The sequence below is a fragment of the Talaromyces rugulosus genome, chromosome I (genome assembly GCF_013368755.1).
Source record: "Talaromyces rugulosus chromosome I, complete sequence".
In the NCBI taxonomy this organism is placed as follows: Eukaryota; Fungi; Ascomycota; class Eurotiomycetes; order Eurotiales; family Trichocomaceae; genus Talaromyces; species Talaromyces rugulosus.
In genome coordinates, this window is record NC_049561.1 from 2,890,656 (window position 1) to 2,917,029 (window position 26,374).

At 47.0% G+C, this 26,374-nt stretch overlaps 12 protein-coding genes across 12 annotated transcripts; 8 read left to right on the forward strand and 4 right to left on the reverse strand.

Moving 5' to 3' along the window:
- Nucleotides 1-383: 383 nt before the first annotated feature.
- On the forward strand, nt 384-954 carry TRUGW13939_00983 (uncharacterized protein; the record flags this gene model as incomplete). The annotated part of the gene is made up of 3 exons (XM_035484189.1): nt 384-699; nt 779-820; nt 878-954. 3 exons carry the CDS (start codon nt 384-386, stop codon nt 952-954), a joined length of 435 nt encoding a protein of 144 aa, XP_035340082.1.
- A 392-nt stretch (nt 955-1,346) lies between these two features.
- Nucleotides 1,347-3,052, forward strand: TRUGW13939_00984 (uncharacterized protein; the record flags this gene model as incomplete). Its single annotated transcript, XM_035484190.1, has 4 exons — nt 1,347-1,454; nt 1,532-2,655; nt 2,707-2,815; nt 2,870-3,052. 4 exons carry the CDS (start codon nt 1,347-1,349, stop codon nt 3,050-3,052), a joined length of 1,524 nt encoding a protein of 507 aa, XP_035340083.1.
- Nucleotides 3,053-5,415: 2,363 nt separating this feature from the next.
- TRUGW13939_00985 (uncharacterized protein) lies at nt 5,416-7,325 on the forward strand (the record flags this gene model as incomplete). Its single annotated transcript, XM_035484191.1, has 3 exons — nt 5,416-5,952; nt 6,016-6,253; nt 6,304-7,325. 3 exons carry the CDS (start codon nt 5,416-5,418, stop codon nt 7,323-7,325), a joined length of 1,797 nt encoding a protein of 598 aa, XP_035340084.1.
- Nucleotides 7,326-8,057: 732 nt separating this feature from the next.
- Nucleotides 8,058-9,739, forward strand: TRUGW13939_00986 (uncharacterized protein; the record flags this gene model as incomplete). The annotated part of the gene is made up of 3 exons (XM_035484192.1): nt 8,058-8,369; nt 8,430-9,578; nt 9,632-9,739. The coding sequence occupies 3 exons, from the start codon at nt 8,058-8,060 to the stop codon at nt 9,737-9,739; spliced, it is 1,569 nt and encodes a 522-aa protein (XP_035340085.1).
- A 311-nt stretch (nt 9,740-10,050) lies between these two features.
- Nucleotides 10,051-10,727, forward strand: TRUGW13939_00987 (uncharacterized protein; the record flags this gene model as incomplete). Its single annotated transcript, XM_035484193.1, has 2 exons — nt 10,051-10,351; nt 10,411-10,727. 2 exons carry the CDS (start codon nt 10,051-10,053, stop codon nt 10,725-10,727), a joined length of 618 nt encoding a protein of 205 aa, XP_035340086.1.
- A 605-nt stretch (nt 10,728-11,332) lies between these two features.
- TRUGW13939_00988 (uncharacterized protein) lies at nt 11,333-11,896 on the forward strand (the record flags this gene model as incomplete). The annotated part of the gene is made up of 1 exon (XM_035484194.1): nt 11,333-11,896. The coding sequence occupies one exon, from the start codon at nt 11,333-11,335 to the stop codon at nt 11,894-11,896; it is 564 nt and encodes a 187-aa protein (XP_035340087.1).
- A 2,251-nt stretch (nt 11,897-14,147) lies between these two features.
- On the reverse strand, nt 14,148-15,281 carry TRUGW13939_00989 (uncharacterized protein; the record flags this gene model as incomplete). Its single annotated transcript, XM_035484195.1, has 2 exons — nt 14,148-15,071; nt 15,156-15,281. The coding sequence occupies 2 exons, from the start codon at nt 15,279-15,281 to the stop codon at nt 14,148-14,150; spliced, it is 1,050 nt and encodes a 349-aa protein (XP_035340088.1).
- A 780-nt stretch (nt 15,282-16,061) lies between these two features.
- TRUGW13939_00990 (uncharacterized protein) lies at nt 16,062-16,952 on the reverse strand (the record flags this gene model as incomplete). Its single annotated transcript, XM_035484196.1, has 1 exon — nt 16,062-16,952. One exon carries the CDS (start codon nt 16,950-16,952, stop codon nt 16,062-16,064), a length of 891 nt encoding a protein of 296 aa, XP_035340089.1.
- A 534-nt stretch (nt 16,953-17,486) lies between these two features.
- Nucleotides 17,487-18,452, reverse strand: TRUGW13939_00991 (uncharacterized protein; the record flags this gene model as incomplete). The annotated part of the gene is made up of 1 exon (XM_035484197.1): nt 17,487-18,452. One exon carries the CDS (start codon nt 18,450-18,452, stop codon nt 17,487-17,489), a length of 966 nt encoding a protein of 321 aa, XP_035340090.1.
- Nucleotides 18,453-18,930: 478 nt separating this feature from the next.
- TRUGW13939_00992 (uncharacterized protein) lies at nt 18,931-21,235 on the forward strand (the record flags this gene model as incomplete). Its single annotated transcript, XM_035484198.1, has 5 exons — nt 18,931-19,185; nt 19,246-19,462; nt 19,520-19,551; nt 19,609-20,884; nt 20,952-21,235. 5 exons carry the CDS (start codon nt 18,931-18,933, stop codon nt 21,233-21,235), a joined length of 2,064 nt encoding a protein of 687 aa, XP_035340091.1.
- Nucleotides 21,236-22,218: 983 nt separating this feature from the next.
- TRUGW13939_00993 (uncharacterized protein) lies at nt 22,219-23,382 on the forward strand (the record flags this gene model as incomplete). Its single annotated transcript, XM_035484199.1, has 1 exon — nt 22,219-23,382. One exon carries the CDS (start codon nt 22,219-22,221, stop codon nt 23,380-23,382), a length of 1,164 nt encoding a protein of 387 aa, XP_035340092.1.
- A 347-nt stretch (nt 23,383-23,729) lies between these two features.
- On the reverse strand, nt 23,730-26,011 carry TRUGW13939_00994 (uncharacterized protein; the record flags this gene model as incomplete). Its single annotated transcript, XM_035484200.1, has 2 exons — nt 23,730-25,734; nt 25,794-26,011. 2 exons carry the CDS (start codon nt 26,009-26,011, stop codon nt 23,730-23,732), a joined length of 2,223 nt encoding a protein of 740 aa, XP_035340093.1.
- Between the last annotated feature and the right edge of the window lie 363 nt (nt 26,012-26,374).

A 26,374-nucleotide genomic window follows, 5' to 3' on the forward strand; every position in this document is an offset into this window, starting at 1 on the left:
GATCACATTGTGTTACATGTACATGTACATCTAAACTAAAGTCATGAGAATTTCTAGAGTACTACATCAACATTGAAAAAAAAAAATGTCCAGAATAGTTTCGGTGCTGTTGGTAAGGGGGATTGAATGCATTAAGAGTAGAAATACCAGTTACTATCGCACTCAATTGATAGTCCAGATGTCAGCAGTGATATACGCAAAATCGAAGCAATCGTCACATGTAACATAAATGTGTACAGTATCCGCATGACCTAGGCTGAGCCACGATACTTGCCTGGATGTTACCTGCTTATGTAGGATGGGTACAAAGCAGATAAAAGCCGTCTATGAAGGCACTTTTCCAAAAAAGTCAACTTCAAAAAGATAATAATAAATGGACAAAAATGCATCACCTCTATGTTAATTTCCTCCTCGCTGCAACAGCATTCGCTGCCACGCCATCCTCGTTTGGACAATGGGTATCTGAATTCCCCATGTGTGCATGGTCGTGCCTCGACAACTATTTCAACGACCAGCTCGCCAGCAGATGCGGCCCAAATGCAAAGTTCAGCATGAACGTGTCGGATGTGGAATGCATCTGCACAGCGGATAATAGTAGCCTGCAGATGAGCCAATCGTCAAACGAGCTGACAGCGTGCTTGAGCAGCCAATGTGCGGCGAGCCGAGATGCGCGCGGGTTTCAGCAGGTGGTTAGTGATAGTATGTATCAATTAATTAATTGGCAAGAGGATTGATCAATTGATGGAAGAGAGTATGCTAATTGGTTGATCATTTGTAGTAATTCCAATGTGTATGTGGACGGCACAGGGCACACATGCAGGTCTGTTCTAGCTTCATATTGACTTGAGCGTACATGAGGCTTATTATTATGTTTTAGATGCTGCGTCTCTAGATGCGCCGTATTTTGTTGTTGCTGCTGGTATTGTCGTGTTTTCAGGGGTGGTACTATGGTAGATAGATAAATATTATGTTTCATTTGCACTGTGGGGATCACATGCAATATCAATTGATTAAGATGTATTAATATATAGCCGAATATTCAATGTTACATATATATACCTGTGCAGGAGCATTAAGTTAAGCCATTCTACATGTACCTGCCAGAGACAACAGCCAATCAATTGGCAATATCGGGATCAACTTACAAGTTGTATATAAAATAATATAAATAAATGACGATCATGCCGGATTCACTCATACGCGAGGGAATGGACCCGCCAGGGCACGTGCCGCATCGCGCCCTGTGGCGGAGAAACTCAGGCACCGCTTCACCGTCACTTCGTGCTCGATGTGTTCTTTTCGACCTCGACATCAATCCCGTAGCTGTCCGACTCAATTGATCCATAATGGCGACCAACAAATTCGACCTGGCGAGCGACGTCGAGTTCATCAAGACTCCGCCTCAGCCGCCCTCTGCATTCGAGGCCCAGGACTGCGGCGTCCCCACGACTGATGTGAGTGAACGGCCGAGGTCATCACCAATGCAATTGGATTATCATCCCCTCTTCAAGCTACTAACGCACGCGTCCAGTCGCCTGCAATTCACAATGCGCCTCTGCCTGCTGAAGGTCCTGGGAGCGAGAGCTTCTCCAATATTGTATTGGGGGTGTTCATCGTAGGCGTCCCATGGTTCCTCGCCCGCCTGATTGGCGGTGGTTTCAAGACCAAGATTTTCTTTGGCCTCATCACTCTGTTCCCTATTCTGATTGCCTACTGGACCTACATGTCCTCGTTCGGCCCGCGCATCAATGACAAGGCCAGATTCCCGGGTCGCCCAATTGACTCGTATGTAACCTTCAAGGACCCTGAAGACCAGGCAAAATGGAAGGGTCGCAACAAGGTGCCCATCCAGACCTTTTCCGAGCTCTATGTCGATGGCAAGGCTGATATCAAGGGCGACGCCCTTGATATCTTGGAGTACCGCCATGATTGGTCTACCTTTAGCTTCACCTGGGACCTGTTCAAGTTCATCCTGTTCACTTTCGGTCCCGATGTCATCTTCCACACCAAGGAGCAGGACATGGAACAGATCCGTCCCAACTATGACAATGGAAATGACCACTACTCTTATTTCCTTGGCCCGCGCATGATCTACACCAGTGGTATTATTTCCGACACCACCCGGGAGGAGACTCTGGAAGAGCTGCAAGACAACAAAATGGCTATTGTCTGCGAGAAGCTTCAACTCAAGGAAGGCGAGACCATGCTCGACATTGGTTGTGGCTGGGGCACCCTGGCCAAATTCGCTAGTGTCAACTACGGCGCCAAGGTCACTGGTATCACGATCGCGGAAACTGGAGCAGCATGGGCTACCGACGCTCTTCGCAAGGCCGGCGTTCCCGAGGAACAAAGCAGGATTCTCTGCATGGACTACCGCGACGCCCCCAAACAGAAGTACAACAAGATCTCGCAGCTCGAAATGGGTGAACACGTCGGTGTTCGCAAGCTTACCGGTTTCTTCCGCCAGTGCTACGACATGCTCGAGGATGACGGTGCCATGTATGTGCAGCTTTCCGGTCTGAGACAGGCATGGCAGTACGAGGACTTTATCTGGGGATTGTACTTGAACAAGTATATTTTCCGTGGTGCCGACGCCTCTACTCCGCTCTGGAATTACGTTCGGTCTCTTGAGAGCGCTGGATTTGAAGTTAAGAGGTAAGTTTGCTCCTGATATATTCTCCCAGTAGATGGACTGACAGTTTAAAGTGTCGACACTGTCGGTGTGCACTACTCGGCGACTATCTGGAGATGGTACAGGAACTGGGTTGGCAATGGCGACACCGTCAAAGCCAAGTACGGTCAGCGGTGGTATAGAGTGAGTTGTCATTGATTCTTTTTATATACACAATTTTTGCTAACTAGTATACAGATCTGGGAGCTCTTCCTCGCCTGGTCTGTCATCGCCTCTCGCCAGGGCAGTGCCACCTGCTTCCAAATCCTGGTGGTCAAGAACCTCAACGCGGTCCACCGTATCGACGGAGTCAGCTCGCAGTTTGGCCTGTCTGGTGCTCTCGCCAAGGCCAAGGCAGCTGGCAAGGCTCTTCTCAAGTAGAGGAGGACAATTTCTGTCCCTCACGATGTAGTGGACCACGGCGGAAACTGTTTTAGTGGTGGTTGTTTTGTGTTGATATGGGAGGGAGGGTGAATGTCATGGGGGATGAATGGACGCAAACTCGCTGTTTTATAGCCGTATAGTAGTAGTTAAGAAGTTGAATAGACTAAAAGAATAGAACGAAATCTATGACAAATCAAATTGAGGTTTGTTTCCTTGTAAACAGTAAAACTATGTCCATAGCAAGTCTTGGCACGGAGGAATTAGCCTCATGGCATGGCCGCGTAGGCTCCAGCTTTTCTCCCCGGTGATCGCCAACGTATCTTCTATTCTACGTATTATTTAAATCTTGTCCCATTCGCATTTCATTGCTCGCTCTGAAGTTAGCCTGTTGTTCCCTTGCAGTACGTGTTTCCGGCACGGGAAGCCACCATTCCGTTCGGATGCTGGCGGCTGCCCCACGCGAAAAGCATCTTTCAGCTCTGTCACTCTTTCGCTTCTCTCTTTCTTCTTGTCTATTTCGGATTCATGAGAGACTTGCTCTTGCTTATCGTCGCTGATATGGCCAGTGACTCCTGGATGCCTGGCTATTGCTTAGGCTTCACGTCGAACGTCATGTGGACTTGACGGCAATGACGGCCGCAGTTGAGAAACGACTCCACAGAGTCAACAACAACGACCTCGCAAGTCATCATGGCGAGAACACCAAGACTCAAGTCTCGCGCGAGACAAGAGGTGTGAACTAGCAGCAGTGTGTCAGTCTCGTTTATGACAGTGCTTCCAATCTTTCACAATTCTCGGCATCCAGCATGCTCGTTCGTCAAATACAATGTCGCAGACTCCAAGCACCTCATCCCTTGCTCCATTCAAGCACTATGCCTCTCGTTTATGGCAATCATGGGTCAGACCGCCCCTTCTATTGGACCAAAAAGGCTCTGTTCCATTGTTCAAGATTCATCGCAGGTCTTCGGCTATTACTCGCCAGCAGTCTGTTAGACACTCGGGGACGATATGCCAAGCAAAGGTCAACTGATCAGCGTCGGTTGAACGGACATGCAACAGGATAAACAGATACTCGATGGTTTCCAACCGATCACATGGACGTGAAGTTACACGAAGCACGCAGCGGCTCTCGACTTATCACTGACTTATCTCGCCTCGCCTAACCCGCACGACTAGGATAGCGCCACGCCCATTGGACAGCGCCGACAACTGCTCGAAACCGTGGATCGTTCTAATGCTTGGCTTCTGCACGTCCTCGACATCGTTATTCCAAGCGCTGTTGATCGCCGCGGCGGGTACCTCTAGGCTCTCAGGGACCTTTTCGATCCCCTCATTCTACTCATCTCCTGCTGGCTCCGGTCTCGCCAAAGCGCATGGATCTTTGTTGAAATCTAGCTGCCGGGTGTCCCATGCACTGCTGCATCTCGTCTGTCCTGGGTTATTCTGGAATAATGGTGCTGCCTGGAGAGGAGCAAGCAATTCTACGAGATTGAAATTATGTACGGCCGGCAGCCAATCACCCACCGTGCATTCCCAAACGAGCCAATCACCGCCACCAAAAGACCCCACGCGCCGTAGGTCCGATGACCGCTAAACCGCATCAGGAAAAAGCATCCGCATTGGCCCACGAACTTTCGCGATGGCTTCTGTTGACGATTCAAGTCACCACAACTTGGTGACATGCACAGCAGAACAGTTTGGTTGGGAGAATATCAGAGAACGACTACGGTGAAAAAGGTTGAGCAGACGAGTATGGGTATAGGCATGGCATTGGGGAGTTCGTATGCCATGTCCAATATTACAACCACAACATCCTCCACCGCCAGGAACTTCCACTGCATATACGGTGCGCCAATTAACAGCACGAGCCGGTGGAACTAGACTCACGCTATCCAATGCTTAGCCGTTTAGCCTGCGCTAGAGTGATGGTCAAATCGACAATGGAAAAATGCTTGGGGATAGCACAGCCCATGTGCCCTGCTCCGCTCTCTGACTGGCCTGGCCTGGCGGCGTATACAGGCACCCGGCACTGATCCTCACATAGCCGTACTGAGCAAGCCGTTCCTAGTCCGACCTGGCCCACGGTCATCCTCCCGAACCTCAAACGCTAGCTTGACCAATGTCTTGTGATTCCGTTGTGAGGTTTGAAGACGGCATTATCGCTCGGAAATTAGTGGCTTATTAGCCTGAGACCATGAAAGAGGGTGGTTGAGCTATGGAAATGGGTCAAGGCGTCTTTAAGTATCGTAATGGCTGCTTGTGCTCGCGACGTGTCGTTGTTCGCCTTCTCATTCTTCTCCTCTTGTGTTTTTTTCAACTTCCATTTGTCTTCGTTTCTTCATATTGATTCTCCGTGAATAATGTGGAAGTGGCTCTCACGGTGTGTACCCGGGCTGAGCCTGCTAGCACTGGTAACCCTACTCGTGCTCGCTTTTCCCGACACTGTGAGCTGGATTCATATTCCATGGTCAGGAAAAGGGCCTGCTGCGCCCCCTCACCATGGTAATGATGACTGGCAAGCACATCAGGGCACACTGTCAATAGCACAGAAAGTATTTATTGGCTACACTGTGTTTGTGCATGGCAATGCCTTCACCTTCTCGCTGCGTTTGGCCTGGGCGCTCTCGCAGATGGTCCGCCAGACTCGTGCTGTCCTCCGCCGTCGCCCGTTGAGCAAGACATTCCATGGTCCTGCCGGTTCGGACTCACCCACCTTTGCCGAAATTCCTACAGATATACCGGACCCGATGAGCTTTGATCTGGGCGCGCTGGAAGACGGAGAGCAGGGAGAGGTGGTGCATGCCATCATCTTGCCCAACTACTCGGAGGACTTGGATACACTGGAGACTACCTTGAAGGTGCTTGCTAGCCACCCTCGGGCAGCCAATCAGTACGAGGTATGCGTTCATCCATATATCACTACAAAGTAGTTTTAACAGTTTAAATCCTAATGGTTATAGGTCTTTCTCGCTATGGAACAGAAAGAGCTCACAGCCCCTGAAAAGGCAGTCGCCCTGATTTCCAGCTTTCAGGGCCACTTCAAAGACATCTGCAGCACCTTCCACCCCTCTGGTCTAAAAGGAGAGATCAGTGGCAAGAGCTCGAATGTCGCCTGGGCAGCAAAGCACATTGTACAAACCCACAAATCCGAGGACCATGCTCTCAATTTTGGGGATATCATCATTACTGTTATGGATGGTAGGCTATTTACCTTATTTTTTTATACGTACCACCTAACATGACATTAGCGGACACTCACCTGACGCAAGACTACTTCAACGAAATCCGCCGCCTTCATTGGTTGCATTACAAAGATGCTGACCACGCCCTGTACGCATCGCCTATCATCTTCGATCGCAACTCGAATGATGTCCCTATATTAGTGCGCTGTGCCGACTTGCTCTGGGGATTTGCTGGTATCTCTGCAATGTACCCAGGCTGCCCAATTGTGATCCCTACCTCAGTCTATTCTTTGTCCCTGAATTTGGCAGAAAAGGTCGGGGGTTGGGATGGCGACGCGACTGCCATCGGGGAAGACATGCACATGCTTCTCAAGTGCTATTTTGAAACCGGCGGCGACGTCGTGACCCATGTGATCTACAGCCCTGCCAGTCAGTGCAACATCCAAAGCAGCGGTGATGGTAACTGGGGTCCCTATACCTCGACGCTTTTCGCTCGCTATCGTCAAGCGCTGCGCCATATGTGGGGGGCTCTCGACACGGGATACTCGGTGCGTCAAAGCGTGGGCGGAATGACGAGCAGACCGCATTTAGGCTTCAAGCCTCGCCATATTGCCTTGTGTCATCTCCTGTTTGAGGCTCATTTCCTGCCTTGCCACCTGACAATTCTGCTCTTGTTCTCCTCCATCTACACGAGCCTTTTCTCACCTTCGCATATGAATCCTGCATTAGAATGGGCCTTTTTCATTACGGGGTTCCTTCGCGGACTCTCGTTTGTGGGGATGAATCTGTGCATTACTCTATACGACCGCTGGCACTCGCTCTGCGTGGATTCGCGTGCCCGAGACATGTCCAGGGCTGGCCTTAGCGATACGGGACTGTCGTTCCGTGTCTGGTATCGTCCGCAACAGCTGGCAGAGCGCATCTGCTTCCCGATCGCCGGCACTGTCTTTGGGTCTATTCCGGCCATCCACGCCGAGATGTCGCATTTTTGGACTGATCGACTTGTGTACAGGGTTAGTAAGAAGCCGTCGTTTGCTTCTTCGCCTTCTTCTTCGTCGCCGGGTTCGCCGCTGGCTTTTCCTGTTTAGATGGTTGGCTTTGTATAGGTTCTATGTTCAAGGATTGCTGTCAACTAGTAATTTATATAGACTTGTGTATATCGAGACACGATAATATAATAATATTAATGACTATAATCACGGGCATCTGTACCCTGCGTCAAGTTTCGCACTTCTACTTACATCGAGAATAAAACTGTTATCTCATGGTTGTGGCGCTGTAAGCAGATGTCGGCAGTTGTGTGCTGGCGAATTTGCCGACACCCGCCGTTGGATGACCTCGTCTCTCCACATGGATAGATATTCCGGGGGATTTCCTGAGTGTGGGGAACCTGTTTTCTGTAACTAGCTTTAAATAGACGAGGATATACGTACATGTATTTATTACTAGCAGTAACTTATTTTGTTTGTCTAGGAGAACGTGTGGACATTTTGACTATATTCTGTAGCGAAAGCAATTTAGTAGATGATGGGGATTCTCCGGCATTTAGAAGCAAAGAAATAAACCGAGTAATCAATCCCTGGGTTTCTAGAAAAACAGAGATTGGTTTAAAAGGTAGTAGGCTACTGCAGTATGTTTCGGGTCTGTAGAGTTGAACAACTGCCGACATCCCCGCCCCGTGATCTGTCTTATAAGTTGATTGATGGCGACCACACACTACTAGTACTATTTTTATTTCTTTTTCTTTCTGTTAATTTTCATGAAATGAATAATCCTCTGAACAGAAGAAGCGAATAGTCCAAACTTGTGTCGAACCAAACATGGCGCTGATTATCGAAAGCATTGCAGATACAGTAGTCAACTACGCCGTATACATTTTCCCAGCACTGGTGGTTCTCTATCTGTCCCGGAACTATTTCTATAATAGACTGAACAAGTACCCAGGCCCGGTTCTGGCTCGGTTCTCGAATCTGTGGCGTTTTATTGATGTGTACCACCGGAGACCGGATATCACGCACCTGTCTCTGCATCGCAAGTATGGCGACATTGTTAGGCTAGGACCGGATACCTTGTCGTTTGCGGATCCGGCTGCTATTAAGACGATTTATGGTTTGAATAAGGGGTTTGTCAAGGTATGAATCCCCAGAGACTTGTATCGGATACAATGCAACAAGTTCTGATCTAGATGACAGTCCAAATTCTACCCAGTCCAAATGACTACATCAAAAGGCCAGCCCTTGCCTTCTCTCTTCTCGACTCTAGATGAGCCGTTCCATGCAAACCTGCGCCGATCTGTCAACAATGCTTTTTCCATGACCTCGCTAGTCCAGTACGAGCCCATGGTCGACGACACGGCACAGGTGTTTCTCGACCAAACGGCAAAACTGTACGCAGGCGACGGCAAGGTGTGCGATTTTGCGCGCTGGCTGCAGTTCTTTGCCTTTGATGTGATTGGTAGTATCACATATAGCAAGCGACACGGCTTTCTTGAGAATAATCAAGATGTCGAGGGTATCGTCAAATCGCTTGCCCGCATCTTTGACTACTCCGGCCCCGTCGGACAAATGCCCTGGCTGGACCGCCTGTGCTGGAAGAACCCCATCTTTGACGTTTTACAAAAATGGGGGCTTGTCGACAACTCGCATCCAGTCGCAGTGTTTGCCCGCCAGCGAATGCAAGAACGCATGTCGGCCGTGGGTGAAAAGACGTCGACGCAATCTGGGTATAAAGAAGATCTTCTCACCATGTTCCTCAAGGCCCGCGATGCCCGTCCAGATTTCATGACCGAGACGCGCGTGCTCACCATGACGGCGTCCATGGCCTTTGCCGGCTCCGAGACAACAGCCATCAGCATCGCCGCGGTCTTCTACTACCTCCTAAAGAATCCGTCATGCATGGCACGCGTGCAGCAGGAGATTGACGCTGCCGTGCGCGCCGGCACGATTGAGAACAGGCCAACAGGCCTAGTGTCTTGGACCGAGTCGCAGAAACTGCCGTATCTGGATGCCTGCATAAAGGAAGCCTTTCGCATGCACCCAGCAGCTGGCCTGCCACTAGAACGAGTGGTTCCACCATCGGGCATTGATATCAACGGCGAATTTATCCCCGGTGGGACGATTGTGGGATGCAACGCCTGGGTGATTCACCGCCGTGAGGAGATTTTTGGTTCAGATGTCGACTCGTATAATCCAGACCGGTGGCTGACAGCATCGGAAACTGCGGTCAAAACGATGAATGCGACGATGTTTCAGTTTGGCGCAGGAAGTCGGACGTGCATTGGCAAGAATATCTCGCTGATGGAAATTTACAAGATTGTGCCCAGTTTTTTGAGGAGGTTTGAAGTAGGCTTTTCCCCCTAGTGGTTTTTACCTGTATTTTGTTCTAACAGGCTTAGGTCAACCTTGCGTATCCCGATCAGGAGTGGAAGCTGTGGAATGCCTGGTTTGTGAGGCAGCTCAACTTTAATACTGGCTTCAAAGAACGAGACATGCGCATTGTGTAGTTTCTTAATTCTTCTTGTAAACTTGTCTAGAAATCTGGACAAAGAAGCTTATGACGAATACGATTACACGGAAACAATCTATTTGTTAAACAATACTCTTTTTTACAGCCTTGACGGTTGCTTCCAGGAATATTCACTATTTATATGTGTATCTAGCTTATAAAATATGTGAAATTACTAGACTCGGTGCCTTTTTTTTAATAAAAAGTTTCTACCTAGTTCCGTCATCATATCTACATATTAATCTAGCTACGAGTTGAGGAAGCTTGACACAGTACCTACCTAGTAGTAATAATAGAACACGAGACAAAATGAAAACACAGCGTTACACAGGAAAGGTCGTCGATACCATGCCGATCTACAGTTCCGACGCTGTGCACAGGGAAGTGACCTTGCAATTGAGAATCGACCGAGAACTGGCCGATGGGAGAAAGGAATTATTGGTCTCGTATCCCATCAACGGATCAATTTTTCTTTGTGGCCAGGATGACACCTACCATTACTTGAATGACTTCGAAGGCACCCTGACTAATCCTCCACCACCCACGTGTTGTGTCCGACCTTTGTACAATTATGAATTAGTCGTGGCTATTCCAAAACCATTCGCGAAGCGTGGGAGGGCGGAGAGTGGCATGTGAGGCTAGAAGTCCGGGTGGGTACCCTGACCTTAGAACTTGATTCTCACACATATCAAATTCCTGAGATTGGATGGGACTATGAGAAGGAGAGAATTTTCAGTTATTTCTCTGAAAGTAAAAATGACAGCCCGCCAGGTGGAAGCCTAGAGCCTAATTATGAGGAGGAATCTGATCGGCAGGAAGACCAGCAGTCAAAACCAATCGAAGAGGGGACTTCTGAAGTTACATGTTTTATAAATGAGAATATTGAAAAGACTTTAGAAAAATGGGACAAGGAAGTCGGTGGAAACGTGGATGAGGTGGTGCAACAGTATTTCGAAAATCCTGACGCTGTTCAGGGACAACTATGATTTAGCCTTTACCTAGTTTATGCATTATGGAGTCTCTAAATAGGATATTTGTAGGAGTTTTTGTGTTTCATATCACCAGAAAGTCATCAATCATGATATAATGTTATGAATGGATAATGATTATTGGAATAATATTTAAATTCAGTGTGAAATATGAGATTAATCTATCCTGAAAATTAAAAATGTACAGATCAAACTGAAAGTCAAGCTGCTGTTTGTTTATTCCATATAAGTGGAGGCTTCTTTAACTCTTGTTGCTCAGGCAATCACAAAGACTTTGATATGTGCGCACAATTCACAATTCACAATTGATTAGCGAAGGCCACCACACACAACACAAACACAAAGAGACCAAAGTCCATATCCACAGTACACTGAGAAAACATAGATGCTGGTTGTAAGTTATAAAACTGTGATAAGCTATCCTTTGCTGTGAGACCTGTCTTTGACACTAATTTGATACCAATATAGAAAACGCGTGGCACATCTGAAATATCACTGCACATAACTTGCTACTCGTCGACTTCCAATGCACTATTAATGTGTGACAACCTAGTTTGTAGGAATTTTTCAGCATATCTATTGTATGCTCTATTCTTTAAACTATGGGCCGCCCAGCAAAACATTCACAATTCATGAAGGTGGAAATTGTTGATGTCACACCTGGGCCACGCGTGATTATCCAAAAACAAAAATTCAACCTCGGAATACGCATAACAGACAATGACAATTTGGTAATTGGGATATGTAAACAAGTTCGACTATCCGTTGTGTTCGAGGGCGTGGATTACGCAAAATTGCAGAGACGGTATACCCTTCGACAAACTCCAGAAAACGCAGAGTGCAATGTGATCTTGCGCGAGTTGACAATGGACGAGCTTCCACCCTGTATTACCAACAACCCGGACCTGGAGATAAAATTCAAGGTCCAAATCTCCCTACCCGGCACGAAGAAAATAGAAGCTGTATCCGAGACTTTTCACCTGGTTGAAGACGCCGAGTATGCAAAGCTGTATTACGATATCTCTGATAGTGAGGTCGTCAATGAGATGAACACGGCACATCGTGTGGAGTCTACCGAACAACTTACTGAAAGCCATGAAAAAGGCTGGAAGCGGGATTTCGTGGAGCAGAATCGTCAGCTGCTGCAGTGGGCTATGAAATGGTAGTGTTGCGAGGAGGGGATATGTCTAGCTTTTCATGGCTACGGGATGTTACGAGGATTAATGACTGAATGACTCTAGGTGGCGTTTATTGAAACGGAGTTGATAGCAATATTCGGTGTTACTGGCTTAATTTCTATAATGAAATTGAAAGCTGCTTCTTAATAATAATACTGTTAAAACTTTACCCAAGATTGTGACACATATTGCTGCCCCCTGTATCCGACACAGGGGCTATGGAACTCGACGACCACTGCTCCTACTACGTCATATCTCGACACGAAATGTATCAAATAACGGGATCTCATTGTGTGACGTCCAAATTTTAATTAAAACAAATGACTGAAAGTCACTTGACCTCCTTGTATTCTAATGACGACTTGTCCACGGCATTCAATACCCGATGACCAAGAACAAGCATGGTATCTGAGACATATTTTTGACGTGTCCGGGTTTCTGTGCAGTCATATTAATGTTTCCGTGGTCTAGAACGGCAGGTCATCGCTGTACATGTAGTTACCAACCCACGCCATCCGTCTCCCAAATGGAAAGACTGACTCACTTGAGGACAGTCATAATTTCAATGTCTCAGAATAAAACACAGCTAATATGGTCATTGCAGACAAATCTGACTCAAATCCTTGAAGAGTTAAACGTCTATAAATATCAGTTGAATCCGGCTCTGCCTCCTCTTTCTTTTCTTCCTCCTTCACAACACCAAAGAAACCTTAAAATTTCCTTTCCAGTAAACAGTATTAGGTTGGCTTGACTATTGTCTATTTTATTGTTGTGTATCGAATACTGTGACTAACCTTGGAAGAAACTAGACCAAACTCATTCAACACTACCATGTCTGGTCCAGTCACAACCAATATGTCTGCTACAGACAGTTCCGGTAGCTCCTCTGAGTTGCCATTAGGCTTCCCAGAGCCAATGCTTGGGCATTTTAAAACAAGCAAAGTTCAACTAGCAAAACCAGAGTCATATTTTAGTGCAGTTTGGATTCAATACCGCACGATGGCGGTATCAAATTCACAATTTCATGCTTGCTGTATCGAATTTGAGGACATAAAAGGGAGCCTAAAAAAGACGGAACTCTCTCTTCACATTGTTTTTAAGAAAAAAAGCAATATCGGGTCATTATTAGATAACTGCTATTCAATATCGCTCGGCCAGTACGGGCAAGTCGCCTTCGATCTTGGGCGGTTGGGGCTCCAAACAGTTGACAGAGGGCGGTATGACATCGACTGCACAGTTTTCTATCAAGATGAAAATGGTGCAACACAGAATACCAGACAATGCAATTTGGGCTACACTGTTTTCTAATTTGATTGCTACTAGTTTGTTGGCTGCAATTTCCCAGTTGAACACTATTTGGAGTCATTTTATGGTCGGGTGTTAATCATGAATTAAATTGCCTCGATATCCACATGTGTGTTTTACTTGGCCAGGCAACAGATAGATAGACTTTTCTTTAATTCGTACCCATATTACACATATTGGCCGATTATTATTTGATAATACTGTATCTCTTTACGCACCTATACTACAGGTGCATAGACATCTTTTGTGAACTGAAATATAACTTCTAGAATAGAATCTTTCATCGTTACCTATTTATCCAACTAAAAGATATATGGAACTATACCTAGACGTAGTATAACCATCACCGACACAGGCTTCGCGGAATCTGGCATTTACCCAGATTCGCAGTTTTTATGTCAAGTCATATGTACTATCAAGATTCCGGTCATACCTCTGCATCGATCATCGATTTCGATTGTGGCCAAAATGACTCAGAGGGAAAGATGAGTCTATCAGTAGATGATTTATTTCCATTATGGTTCGATGAACATGCCATTTCAGAAATAGGGTATACGTTCAGAGTCCAGGTTAGAGTGCAAATGGGCCGAGGGAAATCAGTAGAATGGACCTCAAAAGACATGTCAGTGGAGAAATGACTTTCGTGTTGTTGAAAGTTCTTGTGGGCATGACCCAGGTGGTATTATCGACACATTTTGAAAATGTATTCTTTATTTCACAGCAGTCTCTAATTTGTTTGCAAACTCAGTCTAGTCAACAAGCTTAATGAACCAATCTTCAAGTTTTAAAGTAAAATGGTATTAATCTATTCTCCTATATCACCTGATAAACCAACCATAAATAACTAAAGAATATGAACTAAATATAGATAAATGCAAAAACTCCAAAACTCCAAAATCATCAACCCAATTTGTGAGAAAATTGCCCCGCAAACCTATGTCGATGATTCACTTTCGCCACTATCTGGAGAGGCATCCATAGTAAAGGTCTCTGAGATCCGGGTGAGCTCCTTTTCCCAGGCTAGACTCTTCATTCCTATGAACAAGTAATAACGACCGGTTTTCAGTTTGCTATCTTGCTCAGTCAGTTTGACCACCTCTGTATCATCGAGCATGATGAGGCCAATCCGCCTGGTTTCATCACTGAACCAAATAGGATTCTCTCCCAGGCTGTATTTGCACATAGTCTTGTCTGTTTTAGGCTTTCTGTCAGGGCTAGTTTCACCTTTTTGGGTTTGGACAAGATATACGCAAATCCTAGGAACTGGGCCTTTCGGATGGGCTCTATCGAAGTTGACAGTAATGGTTATAGGCAAGCTCTGTCCAACCTTTAGACAGACTGGTCGTGCTTTTCCATCGGTTTCGAATATGGGTATTGCGCATAGAACCGATTTCCAACTAGGCTTCACGGTATTGCCCGCAGGCACATCTGTGTATGCTCTTATGGCCGGTCTACCCCCGAGTTCCTCAACTTTTACCATCGTCTCTTCCACATCTTTTAGGAGCAATCTCATCCACTCCTGTATCCCCAAATCTTTGTCATGGTCGAATTTGACCAACTTATGAACCAGTGCAGTCTCCTTGATGATATGATTCTGTATGACATACCAGTTAGCTTCTTGTGCCACGTATTGATTGGCACCACCCACGATTTTTTCCAGGTATTTGTGATTAGAAAGATATGCGTCTTTGGCAATTTTCGTAATTTCACCTCGGAACCATGGCAAGATCCTGTCCACTTCCCATCTAAAGTAGCGCTGTTCCGTATTCGTTTCATGCCCTTTTGGCGTGAATTCGACCACGAAATCATGCCACTGGTCTATATGCTTTCTTAAATCATTCGTGGGATCATTCGTTTTCTTAAAAGGAATGAGTCAAAACCCAGAGATTTTTATTTTCCCCTCTTGACCACCGTCATATTCTTCCAGTGGTTTTTCAGGTACTTTAAGCACCAGAGCCGCTGTCTTCCCGTATTTTATCCAAACAGCGACTTTCACTGGATGATTTGCTTGGATAGGAAGTTTGCCAGACTTTCGGTCTCGTTCGATGTTTATAGTTACGGACACCATTGTTGCGGGATCGTACTTCTCGTAGTGTGGGCGGAGTCCTGTCAACAGGAATTCGCATTTCACCTTAGGGAGCAAAGTTGAGGTTTCTTGAGCCATCATTTCTACTTGATTTTGCACATAACTTGATGGATTAAAGTGGGATGAAAGGAAGAGAATCAACCTATAACTCGGGCGAAGGGTCGTCCTTGCGTGATGTGGCCTAGGACACGTCAGAGCACTCGAGTCACTTTATACTAAGTCATATCAATGATGTGCTACCACAGCTCTAACGTGGAATATTTGTATTAACGTATGACGTGAAACTAAGACATAGGTGTCTTTAGGTACGTACGCTGGCTTTGATCTGGAGGTCTAACTGTTGTATTTTATGTATTTTAATCTACGAAATGTAAAACTTTCACCAACTGAGCATATATCAATTGACATATTTAACATTTGCAGTACATAGCTTACACAAACTAACTAGAAAATGAATTTAAACACATAAAAAGAGTAAGAAAAAGGGAATAACAGGGATAAGAAGGTAAGAATAGAACAATGGCATTCTATAAAATTCAAATGCATATTAAAACCGGAACAAAAAGAAGGAAAAGAAAAATAGTTAAAGAAGTCGGGTATAAATAAGAGACCAAATAATGAAAGTCGAGTCCCATTGCTGGAAACTCCTCTCTCCCAAAGATAAGACCTTGTAATTTATGCATGGCTGAGCTTTGGATTTCTCCGTATGGAAAAATCTTGCTCGTCTGCATATAGTGTGCGCCTAGTAAGCTGTTATGAGTCTTAGGGTTTTGGTGCAAATGTATCACCAAAGTAAAAAGAGAAGGAATCAGACAAGTCTTGAGTTTTGTAGGTAGTACGAGCCGGTAGAAGGCCTTTCGTTTCTTTGTTTTCCCACAATGCATGGATAAACACACCTATGCGAGATGTTTGAAGGTAAAATTCCTCAGCGCGTCCGGTGCAAAAGGTTGGAAAGAAATGAAACTCTAGTTGGTGCTCGTGTACAAAATTTCCTAGAATTTCTAGAACTTCCAAATGATATTGTACGTTCTCAAGGTTCAATACACCACTCAAAGAGCCGGCTTTGTACCTAACTCGGGATATGCGGTCGAATATGTCCACCCTGAAAACGTCTTTTATACACTGGACACGAGGGATGAAAGAAAGAGTTGTGGGTTTAAATACACCCAAGCGTATGACTTCAGACACACGAGCTAGGAAGCTTTTCATTTCGTCTTGCCGGTTTCCTTTCTCATTTTGTGTGGTCGATAATTTGAATGATAAATCGGACATTATGTTGCCAGATCCCGTGACCACGATCCCAAAGTCTCCTTTACCCGTTTTCGCGTAAGAAAGCATTGATTGCGGATTATAATCACCATAGCGTGAATGATTTGTTACCTTATTCATATCGTACCAATCAACGCTCCTAGTTTTTGCATTTTCGAATACCTGCAGGTAACGATTGAGAAGCAGGCTTCCCATCTCCTGGTCATCTTCGCACTCCTTGATCGATCCTAGGAACCCATTTGGGTGCCCGAAATGGCGGTTTGTTTCTTCTGTGCTTCCAACCTCGTTTAGAAGTCCCATAATTGACATCCGCGATCTGATTTCGGCATCGCTTGTGTTATCACGCGTCTCATGGCTCGGTTCTTTATCTTTTCCTTTCGGCATGGTGGGCTTTTGGTAATGAAACACAAGGTCCAGTTGTGTATAGAACAACAGGTCCAAAGAAAGAACTGGTTGTATGCACCGAGGAGCTATTGTGATTAAATACTTGATGAGCGGGGGATATGACTCAAACATATGAGAGTCACTCATTGCTTAAAAGAGTCATAAAAAAGCTTACTTTCCGCTGATCTGAGTCAAAATCTACTTTGACTCATGGACATGTACTCATGGACAATCCCTTTCTTTCTTTCTTTCTTTCCTTTGAAGATTGTTTTAAAGCGACTCATACTTGGATATGGTGTTGCAGATATTATTAGAGTCAACCCAGTAACAAAATCGACTACTCGGAATAAGATTAAGGGTTTTCAATAGGTGATACTTTTATATTTTATTTAAAATGTCGTTCCTCTGACACACCAGTCAGAGTCAGTGGCAAGGAGCAAGACCTCCACAAAGTGGATTATTATTCAGCACTAACATTATATCATTATATCATTATACCGTACATAATTTTGAATTTATACATTTATTCAAAATTCACTCTTTCATCTTTTGGTCAAACAGTTGCCTCATTGCCATAGCTTCTCCTTCCCACTTTGCGAGACGTAATCGTAAATCGTCACGTTCTTTTGTGATCTCTTCCAACCGTGACTCCAAACCAGAAATTCGATCCAGCTTTTTCTGACGCAGTCTTTGAGCGGCTAGTTTATTTCGTCTTCGTTTTTCCGTGAGTGGGTCATCGCCCGAGTCCTGCGAGGAAGGGGTGTCGCTACAAGTGGACTCGGCGACGGTTGTGTTCTGTCGCAGGTGTTGTTGTTGTTGTTTATTAATTGTTTGGAAATTTCTGATGGGTTTTGGTGAATGAGTATGTTGCTGAGATGGGGGGCCGGAAAGTGTTTGGTATAAGAGAGAGGGCGACTGCGACGGATGTCGATTGGCTTTGTTCTCTAATGTGTAGCCATGCGGTTGTCTGCCAATTAAGTTTCCTGAGGCCGCTTCTGTTGAAGGTAGACTTCTTGGTTCTGTGATTCTTGGCATAAAGTCACCCAGGGACACCCCGAGGTCGATCAAATTGGAATCGGGCAGTATTATCTGGTCAAAATCAAAGGACATGCTGTGTGCCAGTGCTGGGTCCAGATGAGAAGGGCCCTCGGACCAGGATGTCGATATGAAATTGCTTGTTGTGGGAGCAGAGGTAGAAGGGTCTCTGGGGCGCGGTGACTGGGAATTGTGAGTTGCCCTCCACCCTGGCCTTGGGTCAGTAGACGCAGCAGACATGTCGTTTGCTAGGCAGTTGTCCACTGCGTATTCACACCCACTACCGGTGCAAAATATGTGGTTCGAAGTTTTGGTGTCCAAATACGAGCAACTGGTGGAGCCGAGTGAAGTCAAGATTGCGGTCATCGGGAAAGGCGAGTAGCGATATTCGGGAGGAGTGTAATGCAAGATGGTCAGGTAACGAATGCACTGAGATGCAGCAGCTAAGACGGTGAGAACAGGCATGGTTGCGAAGTTGATGCCTGGGAAGCGTTATATAGAGAGCCATGTCCGAAAAGCGCTGGAGAACAAATCCGGCGCTATCCAAGATAAGTCCGGCACTAGCGCCCAAAGAGGGCTAGCTGAGAACTACGTCCACGATCTCCGCACAACAGCCTCACACTTGCCCGCACTTGGCACTACTGCACTGCACTGGCAACCAACAACCAACACATGCACCAACATGGATGTTGGCGGTGTAAGTTCTGGTGACATCGACAAAAGCCCGACCAGCCAGCCGGTGAAGCGGAGAAAACCACGGCCGAAGCTGTCATGCGTCTTGTGCCGTCAGAAAAAGTCCGGATCCCCACTCATCACAAGGTATCTAGATCTTCAGTCAGACTGACAGGCTAGGCGTAGGTTGAGATGCAACCGATTGCAGCCATGCGACAACTGCATCAAGCACCACAGAGCCTATATGTGCTACTTTGCGGGCTCGCAAGAGATGGTGACTAGGGGGCAATCGCAAGGCATCCAGGACCATCTGCGCGAACTGCACCGCCGCATCGAGCAATTGGCGAAGACAGATACCCAGTCCCAGGCCCCTAGCCTTGTGGGGCACAGTCATCAATCTAGTTTGTCGGGCGTTGAACAAGCTCAGCCCACAGAAGTAGGCCAAGACTATCCGGGAACCCTCAAGATTGATCAAGGCGGGACGCGTTACGTGAACCCAACCCACTGGCAATCAATTCTAGATGAGGTATTTTATTTTATTTTATTTTAAATTTTGGCTTGAGACTTGCCACTAATATGTGTGTAGATTGCTGAAGTGAAGGAGTACCTCGATCTAACCGAGGGAACATCACCTGAAGATGAGGCCGATGAATCTCTTGCGGCTCCAGATATTTCAGGGCCAGTATTGTTATTTGGCAACACCATTCCCACTGATAAAGCCAGTTTGTTGGCTGCACTACCAGTTCGTTCAGTCGCAGATCGTCTGGTTTCTGTCTTTTTGAACTCAAAAGAGTCTATTCTCGGTGCGAACATCCCTAGTGTGTTATCCAAGGAACAAAAAAAGGCTGACGAATAACCAGTTATTATTCATGTGCCCACATTTGCAAAAGAAGTATGTCGAATTTTTTCGCAACCCCTGTCATTCCAAGCTCACCCCTATTCCTCTTAGTACTCGAAATTCTGGAAGAAGCCCGAGGAAGCCTCCATCAGCTGGTTGGCATTCTTGTTCAGCATTCTATGCGCTGGGTCAGGTTTACAGCTTTTTTCCACCTCCGGCCGCGCGGACGGTGATTTCGCTGAAGCGTTTGACGAGAACCATAGACTGGCCTCACATTGTCTTAATTTGGCAAACTACACATCACCAGGTCAATATAAGATGGAGGCACTTGTTATAAGCGTGGCCATGGAGATTCTTAGAAGTTCCGACACTCACGTCGGTCCCTCGATTCTTCTTGGCCTTGCTACCCGACTGGCAATGCACGGTGGCTATCACCGAGATCCAAAACACTATCGTGATATCTCTGTTTTCGATGGAGAAATGCGACGACGCATTTGGATGTGCCTCTCTCTACTTGATCACTACATTTCCCTCCAAGCTGGTCTTCCGCCAAGTACGATCCAGGCACAATCCGACACAGAAGAGCCGCGTAATTTGACAGACGAAGACTTGGATCCGTCGATGATGGCGTTGCCACAGGCAAGACCGCTAGCTGAAACGACGCAAATTCTCTTTCCAGTTACTTTAAATCGAATCATGTTTGCCAACGCGGAAATAATGAGCAAGGTTTGCTCCGTCAAGGGAGTTCCTTACACAGAAGTTCTTCTTTTGGACGCAAACCTAAAACAGCTTCACGCGAATGTTCCACCAAGTTTACGATGCCGTTCGCTCGGGGAATCGATCGCAGATTCCCCAAATATGATCATGGATCGCTACAACATTGACCTGATGTATCACAAAGCACGTTGTGACCTTCATCGACGATATTTAACCCAACACCGCCTTGACCCGGCCTATGTCTATTCCAGAAGGGAATGTTTGGACGCTGCGAGAAATGTATTGCAACACCAATCTGATATCTTCGATGCCAGCTTCTCGGGAGGGCAATTGGGCTATTCGTCTTTTTTTTTCTCCCCCGTAGTCGCGGTGCACTTTCGCACGGCTGCTATGATTGTATCGTTGGAGATATCGTGCCAATCTCGCTATGACTTGAACCAGAATTTGTCATCTAATGACAGAAAGTCGATCTTGGAAGAAAGAGCACAACTTTCACAGGAAATTCAAAGAGCTTATACTATTTGGAATCATCTATGCCACCAGTCCAAGGAGGCTTTGAACACCACCAAGGCTCTTCATGTTATGCTGAAAATTACAAACAATCACTTACAACATGGAGCAACACCCGAGAAGAACCAGTCAAACCCATCTGGTATAGTCGGCCTTCATGGTAAGTCAACTGGTGCTGTCGAGACTTTTCCTTGATTGATAACTAATGGGTTACGCTTCCTCTTTAGACCCAACACTCCACATGCCATCAGCACCAAGTCCTCCAAATTCCGGAGAAATCGTGGGGAACCAACTCACGCCTTTGGATGTCGATCTGATGGACGCCTCCTTCTATCTAGGACAGGACGCACTTTCTTACTCTGCTGATACGCAATTCACTGGCTCGGTTAATCCTGTGGATTTCTACGACAAGTACTGGGACAACATCATGCTCTTGGGCGACAGCCAATCGTTCAGTGATATGACACTAGACGGCGGTTTTCTGGGAAAGGCCGATGGTGGGCCGTCGTGAGTAGGATGTGGTGATGGAAAATGCAAACGTTAAAACACCAAACTAGTCGACCGATGTTGAACATGAGCATCGTCATAGGGGACTTCCATTCCCCCGGTGCTAGAGATTAGCTTAATGACGCTTGGTGAAAGAGAGAGCTAAATATTGCAAGGTCTATCTGCAGTCTACAGGACGATAATTGCGAATGGGACGCAGATCACATTGACGCCATTCCCGGTTTTAGCAAGCGCGAGATGTGGCAGAAACTGTCGAGATGGGAGATGAACCATTTTTTGCTCCAAGGCAGACTTCCAGCCAGCCCTGTTAGTAGAAACTGTAATCATAAAGGGATGGTCTATTTGCCTTCAAGTTTCTAGGGTATATACAGTTGTGCCTTGATGAATGGACTTGAGATTAGCGCATCGGTGCTGACAGAAGGGCGTACAACGAAAGCAATGATTCGTCGGTAGTTTCTGACTTTATAAAAGTCCATGTGCCTCGGTACCCTAGTGCTTTAGAGTGCCACTCCATGACATTAGCCTCAGAGCTTAGTGCGTAGAGGAGGCGGCTGCGTTATAGTTGAGGGCAAGCATCTAGAAGTGGAATTCTAAAGCGCATATTACATTAACGTTACACTATTATATCCTAGTAAATCAAGGCAACATTTATTCAATCAAGGGCGGCTGCCGGCAAGTGATACTCGCTAGAAACACCCCAGTCAAGGTGCACATGGCACTATTTACTTTATATGGATCTGCGCCGTAGAAGAATATTAGTATATGAAACACTCCGCCCCTAAGATCGGCGGGGCGATGGGCCCCAATTCCCGCCAATCTTCCTCCTGCAATCCCCAGGAAGCCTCCGATGATATGCAGAGCAAGCCACTATGCGTGCAACGGGCGCGATCAGCGGCGGGAGGCTTCGGTTTGTGGTACATAAACTACTGGGTCTGCTTCTCGTGTGTCTCCCTCTCACTTTCCTTCTTACTACCTCCCGACCGCAAGATGTCGCCCAGGTTGTCTTGCCTGCTGGCTGCCTCCGTCGCCCTCGGGGGATGGGCCAGCGCTGATTTCACCCCAACGGTGTCTGGAACACCGCAGGTGCTGGGGAATGTCACAGACCCGACCATCGACCGCGACTCCTGCACCTCGGTCAGGTTTGGGGACCGCGCCCTTTGGACATGCCGGGACTCGCAGCCATATGACAGCAATGGCATTCCAACGCTCCCCGTATACTCCAGCTCGGCGTCGTGGACCGACTTCAACTCGTCCGGTCAGCCGAACGTCCAAATCGGCATCCAGAGTGCCCAGGGTGACCAGTACGGCCTGCTCTGCTACGGCGATAACAATCAGAAGCCGTTTTTCCCTATAATCTCGTCCGAATGCAGCGACAACTCGGCCGGCGTGTGCTCGGATGGAACCCGCTATGCCATTTGGCCAGACTCCCCCCCGCTGGTCACCGAAGCCGATATCAACACCGGAGCCGTGGCTGCGTATACCTGGATCCACCAGGCTCACCTCACGCCTTCGTTGCTGTCGCTAGACCCAGACCCTCCGGCCACACTCTACCGTATCAACTATACCCCGACATCCAGTGCCTCTGACGCGGATTCATCGGCCCTGCCCACGGTGACCACCGTCAACAACAACTTCTGGACTGCCGGTCAGCTGTCCTATGGTGTGTACGGGGGAGTTGTCTCCAACGGCACTGCGTATTTATACGGCCAGAACACCGCTGGCACCGTCGGCCTCGCGCAGGTCCCGGCCGGTTCGATCGAAGACCAAACAGCCTACCAATACTACGTGAACGGCGCATGGACTTCCACCGCCCCCGGAGTCAATGACACTGGTCTCAACATTGAAAACGCCAGCGCCGGTGGCCAAGGAACCTACTACTTCTCGAGCGTGTGGAACCTGTTCGTCTGGATCGGACAAGCATCGGGAGGCCTCGGCGCCGACTTTTACATCACCACTGCCGCAGCTCCCGAGGGTCCCTGGGCGCGACCCACGAAGTTTTACTCTGGTGAAAGCAATGGGTTGGCGTACTCGCTGCAGGCGAACCCCAGCCTACTTACGAATTCGAGTGAAAATGCTATTTACCTGACCTGGACTGCTAGTAACAACATGGGCTATTATACTACCTTGGCTTATGTTGAATGGGAATCCTGAGTGTTGTTTGAGGACCTGCGTTGGCCATAATATAAAGATGAGCTAGTGTTTCATTCTGGGAATTGAGTCTTCCCTCAGGGGTTTGTCATTGCATATACTTTCTATATATTCTAATTGAATTAGAACAAGTCTTTAGTTTCACTACATCATTAATCCGAGTCCAAATGTAGCCAGGAAACGACCAGTAGACATAAATTTCCCTAAATGGAAATAATGTCTGCTCCGAGTACAGCCGCTAATCTTAAAGCGAGGACGACCAGTCGGCAATAAACACGGGGAGCCGCCACTGTTTTATAGGAGGAATCTATCAAAACCCATACATTAAATTTTTAGTTTCGTTAATCGCATCATAAACCAGGTCTTGACATGGACAACCAAAAACTAGGGTCCCATTCAGGGCTAGACTGCGTCAGATCAAGCTCTAAATCCAGACGAGCAACATTATTTGAGACTGCGGTAGAGGGAGGCATTATCAAGGGCTGCTCAAGGTCCATTCCGGTACCGAGTGGCAGACTAACTGCTGCATCGCCCTGCATATTGGAACCAAACCCGGCCACGACCCCGCTTTGCTGTAACTGGCGCACATGGATCATCACTTCAAGGGCAGTTGAGTCTATGCAATCAACATTCTCAAGGATCTCCGGCACAAGGCAGAGGCTGTTAGAAATGCGCTTGCTGTCTTCCGACGAAGATGGCAGGCTATTCAACCTGTAGAGCAACGTGACAGCAGCGGTCCACACAATGGAAGACAATTCCGGGTGGTCGGAATAAATATCGGTTTCCAAGGAGCATTGATGGCATATTTGAATAATAGCACTGGCGTGGCCTGTAAGCTTGCTCACAAGCGATTGGAGTACATTTTCGCTCTGCTCCCGCTCTATATCCATAGCTACAAGCGGCCGAATCAGTGTCATGACGGCATTGTGGTATTCGATCTCAAGGAATATCCGCTGGTTTTGCATCCAGCGAGGTGCATACAGATCGAAATACAAGCTGGAGACTTCCGTCGATGGTCCCTTTTGGTCACCAGTTCGCGAAAGCCGTAGATCACTGGGAAGGGCGTCAACCCAAGCTTGAAGGGTACCCAATTTCTTTTCCAGATGCTCTGCAGTGGAGCTGAGGCTCGGTGGAGTGTGCTGTTTGTTCATGTTTGACGCGTAAAAGGTGCTGCTATTCTTGACACCGTCATTGTAGACATCGACAGCAATCGATTGGACGATAGTGCAGAGTCTGGCAGTATGGACCATATATGTCAACCATGTCATTTCCGGGGTGGAGAAGTACGACCGCAAGCATGCAATCCGAGCAGTTTCCGCGTCATCTGCTGGCAGCTGACAGTTCGATGTGTTCAAGTCAACAACCATCGGCCGTCCCAGTTCCAGCGAGAGCTTGCTATCCAAAACATAAAGCGACCACCAAATCCGCCGACGAAGCTCAGTCTTCGTAATTCCGAGGCTTGCTGGAGGATCGCGATGAAGACCCAGGCTATATGCAATACGAACTGCAGTGCCGAGAACGTTATACGCAGCAGATATACGAGATGTGCTGTGGAGATATATAGCCATTAGAGTCTGGGCTTGCACTGTAAAAGCAGTTGGTCTATCCAATTCATCGTCGAGCAGTCGCTGACACCGGCGGTAGTGCCATACCGAAGTACTAGCATCAGTCAACTCCCCAAGACCGTTGCTACTGGGAGCCCCGAGACTATTGCTGCTAGGAGAATAATTCTGAGACTGCTGACCCAGAGGCTGCTTGGAAGTTGGCGATTTTGCCAACGCACAAACGGCGATAACGATATCCACCAGCGCGGACGGCGCACGTGTTCGTTGCGCCGACTGTGTCGAAGCAGGGATCCAAAGTGATTCGAAATACTCTGTAAAGTCATTTTCGCAAATTATCGGAAGCAATGGATGGTGCAAATCCCAAAACTGTCGAACGTATTGCCGTTGTTGGGTTCTTGAAATAACCTCGCTTTCGAGAATCATACCGCTGTCGAGGATGCTCGGCTCAGACAAGTCTCGCGGCTGACGACAGTTTGTTGGCAGCGATTGCAAGTTGAAATAGTCTATAAAATTGGATGCTTTGTTCGTGGAGCGAGCCCAGTGGTTTTTGATGCGAGTAATGAACCTTTCGGTAGAAAAATTGCCAAAGTATGAGGTTTGCCCGTTTTCCACGTAGTGCACCGGGTCCTCAGGCCACAAGAAGCGCCGTCTTTCAATGATCTCTCTCCATTCCACAATATAATCACGGCCAGACGAGGTGTCCGCGTTTGAACTAGGTGGTGATAATATAGCTCCTTGTGGTTGCGATTCTTCTAATGCTCGGATCTTCTCCTTGAGAGATGATATTTGCCTATCACAGCCAGTCAGCCATACGAAGCCATCTTTTTTTTTAATAAAGTAAAGACACACATCAACGCCGATGCAAGGCTCTTTGGCTCGTCAGAACTCGAGCCAGAGCGCGAGCAGACCCAATTCCGACTAACGCATGCTGCACATGGGGTAGAGTCGTCACACTTGCTGCGCTTGATGCGGCATGCTTCACATGCACGAAGCACTTGTCGCCTCTTAGGCCTTGGCTCTGCATCGTCGAGGTTGTCCAGCGTCGATGTTGAAAAAGTCGCAAACATGATATATTTTCCTACAGAAAGTTTGAGGAGAAGAAAGTTGGTCGGTCTCGATTGCTCTTCGCATCCGTACAAAAAACGCATCCACTTTATCCAGAATTGGTAAGCATAACAAGCCAATCGGCTGTCTCTGTATATGTTATCGCCAAAAGCGGTATAGTGTATAAATGGCCCACTTGCTGTCCTCCACTGTCCAATCAGAATCGTCGAGCACTATTGACTCTCCAGAGGCTCAATCAGATAGATTCTGGTGGAGATTATTGTTTAAAATGATTCCGAGATACCAAGCTTGGTCTACCACTAAAATCTGTCTTCCTCTTTATTTCGCCTTTTCATGCTCAGTCTGAGGGCCTTTTAAACACAAAA